This window comes from Saccoglossus kowalevskii, chromosome 2, assembly GCF_978046115.1.
Source record: "Saccoglossus kowalevskii chromosome 2, keSacKowa6.1, whole genome shotgun sequence".
Taxonomy (NCBI): Eukaryota; Metazoa; Hemichordata; class Enteropneusta; family Harrimaniidae; genus Saccoglossus; species Saccoglossus kowalevskii.
Window position 1 is genome coordinate 9,164,546 of NC_140642.1, and position 15,055 is coordinate 9,179,600.

Sequence of the window (15,055 nt, forward strand, 5' to 3'; positions counted from 1 at the left end):
TCCATACCTACTGAACATTGAGGTTACACAACTACAAACGTCCAGTCACATACGTACACATGAGTGAATTTGTTTCAGATAAAAATGTACACAGACACTGTATCTATAGATATAACTCCCAAGTAACTTGTGAAAAGCAAACGATTCATGTTTGAAATTTATACTTCAGATCAAAATAATTATAAGTTATAAAATACTTTTAATAGCATTGTACTCAAGAAACTATTTTGAATGTCCAAATGAATAAATGAAATAGGATAGACACATATGCTAACAATGAAGTATTGTCAGGTGACACAAATGCTGGCATACCTGTTATTATTGTGATAATTACTGTGGACACACACACACATACACTCCACAAGGAGGTAAACACACACAGATGATATACACAGACTTCAAATTAAGTTCAACAGTTGTATGTTTTGCTTGGTAAATTCAATTAAAAAACAAATTATATTTGTAGCAACTTGGAAATAAAATCCTTTAAATTTTTTAATTGTGGAATTATGAAAATATTATGTGTATTCATATTTATATATGTAAGAATAGTGAGGCCAATATAAATACCAACCTTTGCTAGGTTTTTACAACATACTATTTAGAGACATGTGATATCACACATATAAATCATTCTATCAAATTATAAACCATGCTGGATAAATCAAGAATTATATAAACACACTCCACGAACAATAGATGGTCTGCAAAATATTTATGAATATAAATTTGGGCCCTCAAAACAAAGACCTTTATGACTATACAGAATCCTATGGTAGTTGGCAATAGACAACAAGGAACTCCTGTGGTAGTGAGCAATAAACAACCATAGACTTCTATGGTAGTAGGCAATAGACAACCATAGACTCCTGTGGTAGTGGGCAATAGACACCTATAGACTTCTATGGTAGTGGGTAATAGACAACCATAGACTCCTATGGTAGTGAGAAATAGACAACCATAGACTCCTATGGTAGTGAGCAAGACAACCATAGACTCCTATGGTAGTGAGCAATAGACAACAATACACTCCTATGATAGTGAGCAATAGACAACCATAGACTCCTATGGTAATGAGAAATAGACAACCATAGACTCCTTATGGTAGTGAGCAATAGACAACCATAGACTCCTATGGTAGTGAGCAATAAACAACCATATATGGCCTATGGTAGTGAGCAACAGACAACCGTATATGGCCTATGATAGTGAGCAACAGACAACCAGAGACTCGATTTTAAAATTCTGCTCAGTGTCTGTTTCTCTACACAATATCAGCCTGAATAGGAATCACTTACACACCTTCCCATGATGAGTCATTTGAAAGGTGTCAGCCCCTTTTGTTGAGATGAATAGAGTGTTTACAACAATGACATCTTGAATTGGCTACATTTGTTCTTGTAATAAACTGTTGTCATGTAATGCCGACACATGGCATTGGCCAGCTGAACATGATAAGGTTAAAGGTCAATGTAACAGAAGAATTTTGATGGCATCTGTCTAATGTGTAGCATGTGCAGAGAATCACTAAGAATAACACTATGAACAATACCTAATATTAATGTACAATTTATCAATATAATTTTGTGAAAATTCATAATTGTAGCTACTATACGAAATTCAGATAATTTTCAAACAAATAAATAAAATAAAATAAAAAGATGGTATTGGAATTACCGGTAGATATATAATGTACGCCTATTAAAGGCAAATGAGACTAAATCCAGTAAATTCTTGTCAAGTATTAGTAGATTTTAAAAGAAAAAGAATATCATATGATCGTATCACAATAGTCAAATCACATTTAATTGTATTGGGAAAATAAGTTTATTGATATGACTTGATAATTAGAATTATGATTAATTATTTCACATTAATCTTATTCTCAAATGACATGATTATTATATTTCAATTTCACCAAATTTCTATGAATGCTGGTTGAAAAGAACATTTCCTGACTGTCAATAGTAATGAATTATCTATCAACTAAAAATGTATAATTTAGGTTGAGAATTTGAAGAAATACTGAAGTGAAATTTACATGACAGACAAATATGAATGAGGATGATGTTTAATGCAACTTTGTATAAAACATGTCAATAATAAATCTAATTTATTAGACAAATTTATATCATGTATATACTCATAATTAACACCTTATAGCAATAGATTTTGACAAAACACATTACCCCAGTCATTTTCTTCATCTATAGTATCCAGCTCTACTATACCATTGACGTTGATATGTTCAGGTTGCTGCACAGTTGTTATAAGATTCCCTGATTGTGGTTGCTGCAATGTCTCGGCCATGATCACAGTTATAAGATATTTCCAAGGGTAATTGTATATCTAGTGTTATCGTCTAGACTGGGATAGTTCATATCCTCAGTGTCAAAACGCAAATACACTTGCACGTACTATCATTTCAACTCAGACACCACGTTAAAAAATCTTCTATTCATTCAGAATCTTATTAGTTTGTCTTTTATTAGCATGCCAAACTTATTCGTGAGAAACAGCATGTGGATCAACCCACTCTGATATGGGGGTGAAAGCTACTCAGTAGCTGTACTTACAGTCGGGCTATAGATAACCCTACAGTGGGAATTTGATCCATCGCATTTCAATTAAGTTGTGTTAGCATTGGTATTTATAATGCTATTTTTGTCCTGTTCCTTTAATAAAGAGTACATCTGGTATTACTGATGACATTGTAATACTATTACAACAAGTGTGGCGTAACTGATGCTGTAGTCTAGAAAGAACATCCTCAATAAATGGCAACCGACCGTCAGCACACCTGCTTTACATGTAATGCATCATCCATACACAACACAGATGTTTACGAATGAGGTCGTCACCTGCTAAATCCACAATGACTGTTTTCTCTCTGTGTAAATCTTATACCAACACTGTCTGAACATTTACACTGCTTTTTTCCCATTCTCTCTATTCAATAAGCAGTCTTAGTCTAGACGCATGCACTGGAAAAACCATTCTACAGAGCCAATCACAGAGTAGACACTGTATTAGATTCAACATTGCCAATTAAAGTGTCTTGATAATGCATCGCTTAACACTGCACTGCACTATAGAAATCGATAATGTATGATGTAACATCAGTACAGGTTTAAATCAATCAGACATGTTTAGATATATGCTCTTGGTGGTTTTTAATTTAATTTCAAACAACTAACATTGTACATAATTAATACAATTTTAACTAAAAAAAGGTAATTTAAATTTTGTCATGTATCCTTGATGCTGAATGATTGGATTAATTCCCACCCATACATTGTATATCCTTCAAGATCAGAAATATATTTTGAATTATTATAAGACAAACATGTTGATGCACCTATCCCCAGAATATTGCTAGTACTTGCATTCATCACTGACGTGTTTACAGTGTAATACATGTGCAGCAGATAATTCATATAACTAGTGAAGGTCACAAGGTCAGACAGTTCATTTAAAAAACATATCCACTTAAGAAAGATAGAGGGCAGTACAAATAAGTTCTTTTTGTTTTTCTGTATGTTTTGAATTTAATTTTGATTCAGTTTAAATAAACATATGCTGCTTGACACAAAAAAAATCACTTTTTAGTTTTACTGCCAAACTTTTAGACATTTGACATTTGTTTTTTTTCTGTGAAAATTCACATTCTTGTCTTTTGTCTTTGAAAGTCCAAGTGCAACTTTGTTTCTATTTTAAAAGACATTAAAGCAACACAATAAAACCAGTAGAGTACTCATAGAGTCAGTACACTTCATTATGATGGTACTAATAAAAAATAATATCGTAACATAACAAAATATTGACAATGAAAAGAACAATAAGGTAGGACAATTTCAGGGTTCACCAATCTTTATTATTCTACACCTGGTGTATACAGGATTGGTTAAAAACACTAAAAAACATAACATTTTTATAGGCAACTGAATACACATGACAGTACAGGGTAAAAGTAATATTAGTATATAGTTTGGAACAAACCATTCAATTTGTGGGAGGGGAGGATATAGCATGTAACATCAACTGCATTATTACAGGGTGGAAGTCTGAAGTGGCACTTGTTTCCTGGTTTACAGGATGGCAGTCTGAAGCCATGCTTGTTGCCTGGTATACAGGGTGGCAGACTGAAGCCATGCTTGTTGCCTGGTTTACAGGATGGCAGTCTGAAGCCATGCTTGTTGCCTGGTATACAGGGTGGCAGACTGAAGCCATGCTTGTTGCCTGGTATACAGGGTGGCAGTCTGAAGCCATGCTTGTTGCCTGGTATACAGGGTGGCAGTCTGAAGCCAAAACCATGCTTATTGCATGGTATACAGGGTGGCAGTCTGAACCCATGCTTGTTGCCTGGTATACAGGGTGGTAGTCTGAAGCCAAAACCATGCTTATTGCATGGTATACAGGGTGGCAGTCTGAAGCCAAAACCATGCTTATTGCATGGTATACAGGGTGGTAGTCTGAAGCCAAAACCATGCTTATTGCATGGTATACAGGGTGGCAGTCTGAAGCCAAAACCATGCTTATTGCATGGTTTACAGGGTGGCAGTCTGAAGCCATGCTTGTTGCCTGGTATACAGGGTGGCAGTCTGAAGCCATGCTTGTTGCCTGGTATACAGGGTGGCAGTCTGAAGCCATGCTTATTGCATGGTATACAGGGTGGCAGTCTGAAGCCATGCTTGTTGCCTGGTATACAGGGTGGTAGCCTGAAGCCAAAACCATGCTTATTGCATGGTATACAGGGTGGCAGTCAGAAGCCATGCTTGTTGCCTGGTATACAGGATGTCAGACCATGGATGTACTAGAGATGGACGCTGCACGGTGTTTACTCGCTTTGATGTATCTGCGGTGCCGCCACCAGATTACTGTTAATCCAGATCATGTCTGCATAATTTCCTGTCCACGGGGAACGATCACGAACACGCACGATTATAGCTCGGTTCATCTTCGTTTTGTCCCGAACGCCCCCGACGATCTGTTTACGATCGTCAAGAGAAAACAAAATGACAACGAACAGGCAACAGAAAGTTTGGTTTCGGTTCAGATTTTGTTGATCCCGACATTTTAGAACTAGACAATAATGATTTTGATATTGAAGACACTGAAACTGTCGACTCAGCCGTCCCTGAAGAGGACAAACAGCAGTATTGTTTCTCGCGAGAGCCCACCATGAACGTGTAAGCTAATGTTAAAGAAGTCCATGTTTAACATTGAATTACGGCGGCCGAACTTTTCCGAACATTTTAAGCTTTGTGCCATCTGGAAATTTCACTTGAATTGAACATTGGATAAAAAAATCGTCATCCGCTCACACCGGGTTTATTGGCAATATTAAATTAAAATTGTTAACAAATGCAGAAGAGCGGTACAGACATGCTCGTAAACTTGCCTAGAACATACGGATCTGCGTTAAACCCTTGATTTACAATTTAACATTGCACCAGCTCACGGGCAAGGTCTGAATTTTTTTTTTTTTCGCCAATATAATATAAAATTTAATATTCGAATCTTGTCGTGAAAAATCAAAACTAAGATCGGGCGGCAACTCAGCCAAGATGAAAGTACGTCTGCCTATTCATAATTTTAAGATGAGTACAATAGAAAGACAATGCGTCTTATCAGGTATGAATCACCCTGCAGCGTCCATCTCTAGTATGTCCATGGTCAGACTGAAGCCATGCTTGTTGCCTGGTATACAGGGTGGCAGTCTGAAGCCATGCTTGTTGCCTGGTATACAGGGTGGTAGTCTGAAGCCATGCTTGTTGCCTGGTATACAGGGTGGCATTCTGAAGCCATGCTTGTTTCCTGGTATACAGGGTGGCAGTCTGAAACCATGATTGTTTCCTGGTATACAGGGTGGCAGTCTGAAACCATGCTTGTTTCCTGGTATACAGGGTGGCAGTCTGAAGCCATGCTTGTTGCATGGTATACAGGGTGGCAGTCTGAAGCCATGCTTGTTGCCTGGTTTACAGGGTGGCATTCTGAAGCCATGCTTGTTGCCTGGTATACAGGGTGGCATTCTGAAGCCATGCTTGTTGCCTGGTATACAGGGTGTCAGACTGAAGCCATGCTTGTTGCCTGGTATACAGGGTGGCAGTCTGAAGCCATGCTTGTTGCCTGGTATACAGGGTAGCAGTCTGAAGCCATGCTTGTTGCCTGGTATACAGGATGTCAGACTGAAGCCATGCTTGTTGCCTGGTATACAGGGTGGCAGTCTGAAGCCATGCTTGTTTCCTGGTATACAGGGTGGTAGTCTGAAGCCATGCTTGTTGCCTGGTATACAGGGTAGCAGTCTGAAGCCATGCTTGTTGCCTGGTTTACAGGGTGGCATTCTGAAGCCATGCTTGTTGCCTGGTATACAGGGTGTCAGACTGAAGCCATGCTTGTTGCCTGGTATACAGGGTGGCAGTCTGAAGCCATGCTTGTTGCCTGGTATACAGGGTGGCAGTCTGAAGCCATGCTTGTTGCCTGGTATACAGGGTGTCAGACTGAAGCCATGCTTGTTGCCTGGTATACAGGGTGGCAGTCTGAAGCCATGCTTGTTGCCTGGTATACAGGGTGGCATTCTGAAGCCATGCTTGTTGCATGGTATACAGGGTGGCAGTCTGAAACCATGCTTGTTGCCTGGTATACAGGGTGGCATTCTGAAGCCATGCTTGTTGCATGGTATACAGGGTGGCAGTCTGAAACCATGCTTGTTTCCTGGTATACAGGGTGGTATTCTGAAGCCATGCTTGTTGCCTGGTATACAGGGTGGCATTCTGAAGCCATGCTTGTTGCCTGGTATACAGGGTGGTAGTCTGAAGCCATGCTTGTTGCCTGGTATACAGGGTGGCAGTCTGAAGCCATGCTTGTTTCCTGGTATACAGGGTGGCAGTCTGAAACCATGATTGTTTCCTGGTATACAGGGTGGCAGTCTGAAACCATGCTTGTTTCCTGGTATACAGGGTGGCAGTCTGAAGCCATGCTTGTTGCATGGTATACAGGGTGGCAGTCTGAAGCCATGCTTGTTGCCTGGTTTACAGGGTGGCATTCTGAAGCCATGCTTGTTGCCTGGTATACAGGGTGGCATTCTGAAGCCATGCTTGTTGCCTGGTATACAGGGTGTCAGACTGAAGCCATGCTTGTTGCCTGGTATACAGGGTGGCAGTCTGAAGCCATGCTTGTTGCCTGGTATACAGGGTGTCAGACTGAAGCCATGCTTGTTGCCTGGTTTACAGGGTAGCAGTCTGAAGCCATGCTTGTTGCCTGGTATACAGGATGTCAGACTGAAGCCATGCTTGTTGCCTGGTATACAGGGTGGCAGTCTGAAGCCATGCTTGTTGCCTGGTATACAGGGTGTCAGACTGAAGCCATGCTTGTTGCCTGGTATACAGGGTAGCAGTCTGAAGCCATGCTTGTTGCCTGGTTTACAGGGTGGCATTCTGAAGCCATGCTTGTTGCCTGGTATACAGGGTGTCAGACTGAAGCCATGCTTGTTGCCTGGTATACAGGGTGGCAGTCTGAAGCCATGCTTGTTGCCTGGTATACAGGGTGGCAGTCTGAAGCCATGCTTGTTGCCTGGTTTACAGGGTGGCATTCTGAAGCCATGCTTGTTGCATGGTATACAGGGTGGCATTCTGAAGCCATGCTTGTTGCCTGGTATACAGGGTGTCAGACTGAAGCCATGCTTGTTGCCTGGTATACAGGGTGGCAGTCTGAAGCCATGCTTGTTGCCTGGTATACAGGGTGGCATTCTGAAGCCATGCTTGTTGCATGGTATACAGGGTGGCAGTCTGAAACCATGCTTGTTGCCTGGTATACAGGGTGGCATTCTGAAGCCATGCTTGTTGCATGGTATACAGGGTGGCAGTCTGAAACCATGCTTGTTTCCTGGTATACAGGGTGGTATTCTGAAGCCATGCTTGTTGCCTGGTATACAGGGTGGCATTCTGAAGCCATGCTTGTTGCCTGGTATACAGGGTGGCAGTCTGAAGCCATGCTTGTTGCCTGGTATACAGGGTGGCATTCTGAAGCCATGCTTGTTGCCTGGTATACAGGGTGGTAGTCTGAAGCCATGCTTGTTGCCTGGTATACAGGGTGGTAGTCTGAAGCCATGCTTGTTGCCTGGTATACAGGGTGGTAGTCTGAAGCCATGCTTGTTGCCTGGTATACAGGGTGGCAGTCTGAAGCCATGCTTGTTTCCTGGTTTACAGGGTGGCAAGTCTGAAGCCAAAACCATGCTTGTTTCCTGGTTTACAGGGTGGCAGTCTGAAGCCATGCTTGTTTCCTGGTTTACAGGGTGGCAGTCTGAAGCCATGTTTGTTGCCTGGTATACAGGGTGTCAGACTGAAAGTACGTCTGCCTATTCATAATTTTAAGATGAGTACAATAGAAAGACAATGCGTCTTATCAGGTATGAATCACCCTGCAGCGTCCATCTCTAGTATGTCCATGGTCAGTCTGAAACCATGCTTGTTTCCTGGTTTACAGGGTGGCAGTCTGAAGCCATGCTTGTTGCGTGGTTTACAGGGTGGCAGTCTGAAACCATGATTGTTTCCTGGTATACAGGGTGGCAGTCTGAAACCATGCTTGTTTCCTGGTATACAGGGTAGCAGTCTGAAGCCATGCTTGTTGCCTGGTATACAGGGTGGCAGTCTGAAACCATGCTTGTTTCCTGGTTTACAGGGTGGCAGTCTGAAGCCATGCTTGTTGCCTGGTATACAGGGTGGCTGTCTGAAACCATGCTTGTTGCCTGGTTTACAGGGTGGCAGTCTGAAACCATGCTTGTTGCCTGGTATACAGGGTGGCAGTCTGAAGCCATGCTTGTTTCCTGGTTTACAGGGTGGCAGTCTGAAGCCATGCTTGTTGCCTGGTATACAGGGTGGCAATCTGAAGCCCAGCTTGTTGCCTGGTATACAGGGTGTCAGACTGAAGCCATGCTTGTTGCCTGGTATACAGGGTGGCAGTCTGAACCCATGCTTGTTGCCTGGTATACAGGGTGTCAGACTGAAGCCATGCTTGTTGCCTGGTATACAGGGTGGCAGTCTGAACCCATGCTTGTTGCCTGGTATACAGGGTGGCATTCTGAAGCCATGCTTGTTGCCTGGTTTACAGGGTGTCAGACTGAAGCCATGCTTGTTGCCTGGTTTACAGGGTGGCAGTCTGAAGCCATGCTTGTTGCCTGGTATACAGGGTGGCAGTCTGAACCCATGCTTGTTGCCTGGTATACAGGGTGGCAATCTGAAGCCCAGCTTGTTGCCTGGTATTACCTCTTCAGTCATGTCCAACAGTAATTTGATAACATGATGATTCTGAATATTTCCAGAACTTGTTAGAGCGCCCTCTATCACTCAATTAGTAACAAAAGTACAGTAATCGTCAAATAATTTAAACTGACAATATACATTAATGATATGAACTGGTGAAACTAATCAAGAACTGATGTTTGGAATGTTGCTGTGTAGCATCAGCCTAAAGCGGTGATTTAGTAACTGTAAATAGTATTCTGGCTTTAAGCCAATAATGTTACCTTGAACCCATATGCTGGTGAAAGCATTTCATTTCCATCACGTTTGCCCAAAAGAATTGTATAAAAATTGTTATATTTTTCAGTCATGCTGTTTCATAAAATAAAAGTACTTTGTGAAAACTAAATTATAGAAATTTTTTTATCTAACCCTACCTAATTATAGTAATTAATAGTCCCTGTGTTCGAAATATTACTAACAAATGAAATAATTTATATTGAGCAAAGAAAATCTTTATTTATAAGCAATAGAACAGATTTCTGAGTATTTTAATATTTGTTTTATATTCATGAAAAATTAGTATTCAATGTGGAATATATTTTAAAACATAATTCCAACTGAGCAGAAAAGAGAGTGCATGTAATAGTAGATTGGGGACATCATGCTATCAGTATGATAGAAAGATCACACAGCCACATCTTGTAGTGCCAGACATGTCATACTATTTTTTTGACAATATATATTTTATGTCAGGACTTGCAATTAGCACATACAAAAGTCAGGAGATTACAGTGACACTCAATATCCAGACCTGTTGCCTTAGAGAAACATTTCTTTAAAAACATAGAATAAACCATTATGATAACAAGTCATGAATGACACTGCCTTCGCTAGTTGTCATTCTAAAGTTGCATGGACATAAATTGGCAAACATGATTTCTATGGCATTTTCAAGTTTATAGCACTCTCCATCCAGGTCAGCATTATTCTCAGCAAGGAAACCAGATAGCACCAAACCAGTACAACAGGTAAAATGACAAGGAAGTATACAAATCAGATCTGCAAATATGTAGAGTCAGTGTTGTGTCTGTTTGGATAAACTAGTTTGTGGCCCTGGATCAGTTTCAATATCTCTAATAAGGACAAGATTACTTCTCATACGACAATGATACAAATAAAGTACAAAAATCCAGAAGAATATTATCAAGTTTTTATTATCATACATTAATATTAACAAATCGTGTGAAATTTTATGTGCAGAGAAAACACATATTTATGCTTTGGTTGACAGAACTTCTCAAAGTAAAAAAAAAAGAGGACCTGCGAAACGTTATACAATTGTCAGACACGCAGTGAATAGCACCGGTATGTTTTTGTAATACATGTAGTTCCAGTGCCTTTGCTTTCTGAGAAAAAAATCTGGCTCTGCACCTGAAAAAAAAACAAAACAAAACATTTAGTCCAAAGTAAGCAGAGGTTGTAGCATATGTGCTCCCATTGGCTGTAAGATTTAATTAAATCAAAGAAAGCTTAGAAAGAACTCCCATGTGCTGAGAGTATTGGAAACACATTAAATATAATTCGAAATTACTTAGCTGAAAACTAATTATGCAAATCAGAAAATTAATATGACCAGATTTGAGTGTAAAACTAATGAGGTCTGCGCAATGTAACAGAAAATCTATGTCTCCAAGTTTAATTGAAATGTGATTAGAACCAAAAAATTATGAATTATTATGCTTATTAGGGAATTAATATGAACAGATTTTTACCCCAAACTAATTAGGTTTGTACATTGTCCTAGAGCATCTTTGTACTAAGTTTCATTGAAATGGAATAATTAGTACCGTGAAAACTCCAAAATTTCGACCCCTCTAAAAATTCGATCGCCTATTTATTTGCCGGGTTTCGGTGTTTTATTTACCTCCAAATTTTCGACTCCACTAAAAATTGCCGACTCATTCTTATTCGAAAATTGCGACCAGTTTTAGTTTTCCCCCAAACGAAAAAAACCCCGATGTGAGCGTTCAAACGGGACCTTCCTCGAAGGCATGAATCCGGGTTTCTGATTGACTGAGAGATTTTTATTTTATTGGTAACGAAAATATATTCTAAATCAACGAAGTTTCAAATAAAAACGAACACAAAAATCTCGGCATGCTGCGTTTCTGAATTGTTGATTATTACTGTACTCAGTAGTGATTATAATAATGTACACAAAATAAATTTGTTGAATGGTTATGAAATACAAATAAAAGTCAACTTAGTTTCATCGTAAGCGAATGATTCCGGTCTCGTATAAACGTTTGATGCTGTAGGATATCCGCCATGTTCTCTTAGGTCAAATAGGTCAAATCGCTAATTAACCAATCAAAAAGCTGGATGATGCCAACGTGTTCAAATTACCATAGCTTATTTAAATATGTTAATGTTATTGAACGCAATGCGGAAAAGATTGATGTTGTAGTACGATATTTTGGCTTGGATTTTGATGCGAAAACGGCATGATTTTTTTTAAATAAAAAAATTAGTTGTTTTTAAAAAATAAACTGGTCATCTGAAGAATAATTTAACATTGTTCACAGTGATAACAGCTCATTCTCGAAAGGAAGCTTACCCGCTCACGCTAGTCACGATAAAAATCATACACGTGTACTCTTGAATAGACAGACGTCAATGACTACGGTAAAACTTACTCTATTTTAGCCGGCAGGATTGATTGAAATGTCCGAAAAATGACGCCAAAATACACCTTAAAAGTCCCATTTTATTTTCTTAAATCCCATTTTATTTTTTAATCCAAGGGCGAATTTACGGCAGAATTTGGTCCCTCAAGTAAGGGACACGTGAGCTTTGATTCTAACCGGATACATTGCACTGGGTCGGGGAGATAGTTTGCTAAACTTCCATGTATCTTTTGTCCAATGGGTACCTGTACTTCGAACATTCGCAAGTTTTCCTAGGTAGTGCGAGACAGCTTTGTCTTTTGACCTATTAGTTTTGTGCTGACCTCTTCTCCGCGTCTTGATGTTTTGTTTTGCTTGTCATAATACTCACTGATTGATGACTTTGTTTAGATTTTGAGTTACAACTCGGCCACGACCTTTGCTTTTACCGTGAAACATGAGGAAGTTTACGTCAATTGACGGACATTGCATTTTTTAAAAACTAATGAAGCACACTGTCTATCATCCCCATTTTTTCATTTGCTGATTTCTATTCTGAAAAATTCGACCGTCCGAAAATGCACCTTAATTTTGACTCTAAAAACACGTCACATTTCTAACACCAATTATTTAAAACCGGTCGAAATTTTGGAGTTTTTACGGTACTTTAGATATCAGTGTGAAAGCTTAAAATTGGTTAATTATGCAAATTAGGTAATTAATATGTACAGATTTTAACCCACAATTATTCAGGTCTGTCTATTGTCCTACAGCATCCATGTACATTCATTGATATGTGATGTATAATACCTGAGATATCAGTGTGAAAGTAGGTTAATTATGCAAATTAGGTGATTAATATGCACAAATATTTACCGGAAACTAATTGGGTCTGCATAATTCTAGATTCATTGAAATGTGATGATTAGTACTTTAGATATCAGTAGAAAAGCTGAAAATTAATTATGCAAATTAGGTAATTAATATGCACAATTATTTACCCTAAAACTAATCAGGTCTCTGCATAGTCCTAAAGGATCTATGTACCAAGTTTCATTGAAATGCGATGATTAGTACTTGAGATACCCGTGGAAAAGCTGAAAATTAACTAATTATGCAAATTAGGTGATTAATATGCACAAATATTTATCGAAAACAATCAATCTCTGCATAGTCCTTGAGTATGTAAGTACCAAGTTTCATTGAAATGTAATGCTAACTACTTATATCAAATGCTGAAAATTAATTATGCAAATTAGGTAATTAATATGTACTGATATTACCATAAAAACTATCAGGTCTGTGCAATGTCGTATGACATCTATGTACCAAGTTTCATTGAAATGTGATGATTAGTACTTGAGATATCAGTGGAAAAACCGAAAATTGACTAATCATTATGCAAATTAGGTAATTAGTATCCACGGATTATTACCAAAAACTAATCAAAACCTAGCATTAGTTCAGAGCATCTATGTACCAAGTTTCATCAAAATCCAATGAGTGGTTGTTTAGATATCAGTGGAACAGTCATGGAACCATTAAAAAATAGCTAATTATCATGCAAATTAGGTAATTAATATGCACGGATTTTTACCAAAAATTAATCAAATCTGCGCATATGTTCAGAGCATCTATGTACCAAGTTTCATCAAAATCCAATGAGTGGTTCTTTAGATATCAGTGGAACAGTCATAGAACAGCTAAAAATTAGCTAATTATCATGCAAATTAGGTAATTAACGAGCATGGATTTTTACCAAAACCTAATCAAATCTGCGCATTGGCCCAGAGCATCTATGCACCAAGTTTCATCAAAAACCGATGTATGGTTCTTGAGATAGCAGTGGAACAGTCGGACACACATACACACATACACACACATACACACATACACACATACAGACACACTAACTGCAAAGACTCCCATTTTGTGCTTCGCACATGGGAGTCAAAAAGATATTTGAGTCTTTTTAGTACGAAACAATATTACTTAATAAATTTATACCAGCCAGAAAGAAATTGCAGTTCACACTGTACTATTTTAAACATGTTCTACCAAAGTCTGGGATGAACTAATTCAATAGTTTCCACTCTACAAAGTTGTCAAATTAATATTCACAGGATTCTGCAAAAATAAAATATTAAGAATGTGCAAAAAGCCAGAGTACTTGTGCCGAAAATTTCACTTGAGCTGAACCAAATGGATGCCAAGCTATCAAAAGTAATAAAAAAAAACTATTGAGAAAAATACAAAAAAATACATTTAATATAAAAGCAGATAGAAGTGCATAAAAAACTAATCAGCAGAGGTAGTGATCATGTAACCTAAGTGTATGTCAAATTTCTTTTGAACTGGATTGCATTGTCTCAGATTGGCTGCTAATTTGCATATTAATTTGCATACTAATTAACATATTGTAGTTGTATTAAAATATTATATAAAATAATATCCGAAGTTTTGAAAAAAAAAAAAATTTAATATTAAGTCAACATCATTAAAATTGAGGATTACGTGAATTTGACCCCCTCCCTAATATTATTTCACATATCCCTTAAAAACATGGCCGCCGTTAAATCCATCTCAATCGAGGTCCGTAATTTATTTTCCTGCTCATAATGGAGATAAATTATGGTAGCTAAACATTGAAATTGCCACCCTGACTTCTGTACCGAAATAAATAGCTGATTGGGAAAATGTGTCTCTGTTGACAGAGGTTCGATTTACCGATAAACTTCCAACACCGCATGGAGCATGGAAGTCCCGGTCACAAATGCAATAACGCACTCGGGTATCATATTTACTTCAAAGGTAATTTAAAAGTGATGATAGATATTGAATTAAAGTACTTTTCAATTTCATCATTGCTTTCAAGCAGTCACGGTTGGCCGAACTTGACTTGTGTTTTCTCGATAATTCTAGTCTAATGTGTCGTCACGAAACCAAGTTTCAATCTGCTACAGTTGCCAATGAACAACGGAAATAGCAATCGTACATAACAGAATTACGATCAGCGTGTTCTAAACTTTTATGTTTTTATTATTCCAGTATTTTATATGCCAAACGTTATTCCCAAGCCTCCTAAATGACGAGATAGACTTTCGATTTACACGTTTCATAACCAGTTCTTGAACTAATAGCAGGACT

General features: G+C 38.5%; 1 protein-coding gene across 6 annotated transcripts in view; it reads right to left on the reverse strand.

Moving 5' to 3' along the window:
* LOC100370393 (77 kDa echinoderm microtubule-associated protein-like) overlaps positions 1–15,055 on the reverse strand; it is a 47,572-nt gene that overhangs the window by 23,337 nt on the left and 9,180 nt on the right. For 4 of the 6 annotated variants that reach the window (XM_085490817.1, XM_085490816.1, XM_085490819.1 and 1 more), the window contains exon 1: positions 2,190–2,455. The exons of the other annotated variants lie outside the window; for them this stretch is intronic. In XM_085490817.1, the coding sequence (XP_085346943.1) occupies positions 2,190–2,310 (121 nt within the window). In that variant the 5' untranslated portion in view covers positions 2,311–2,455. Of the gene's footprint in view, positions 1–2,189; positions 2,456–15,055 lie in introns of those variants that run through there. 6 annotated transcript variants of the gene reach the window in all.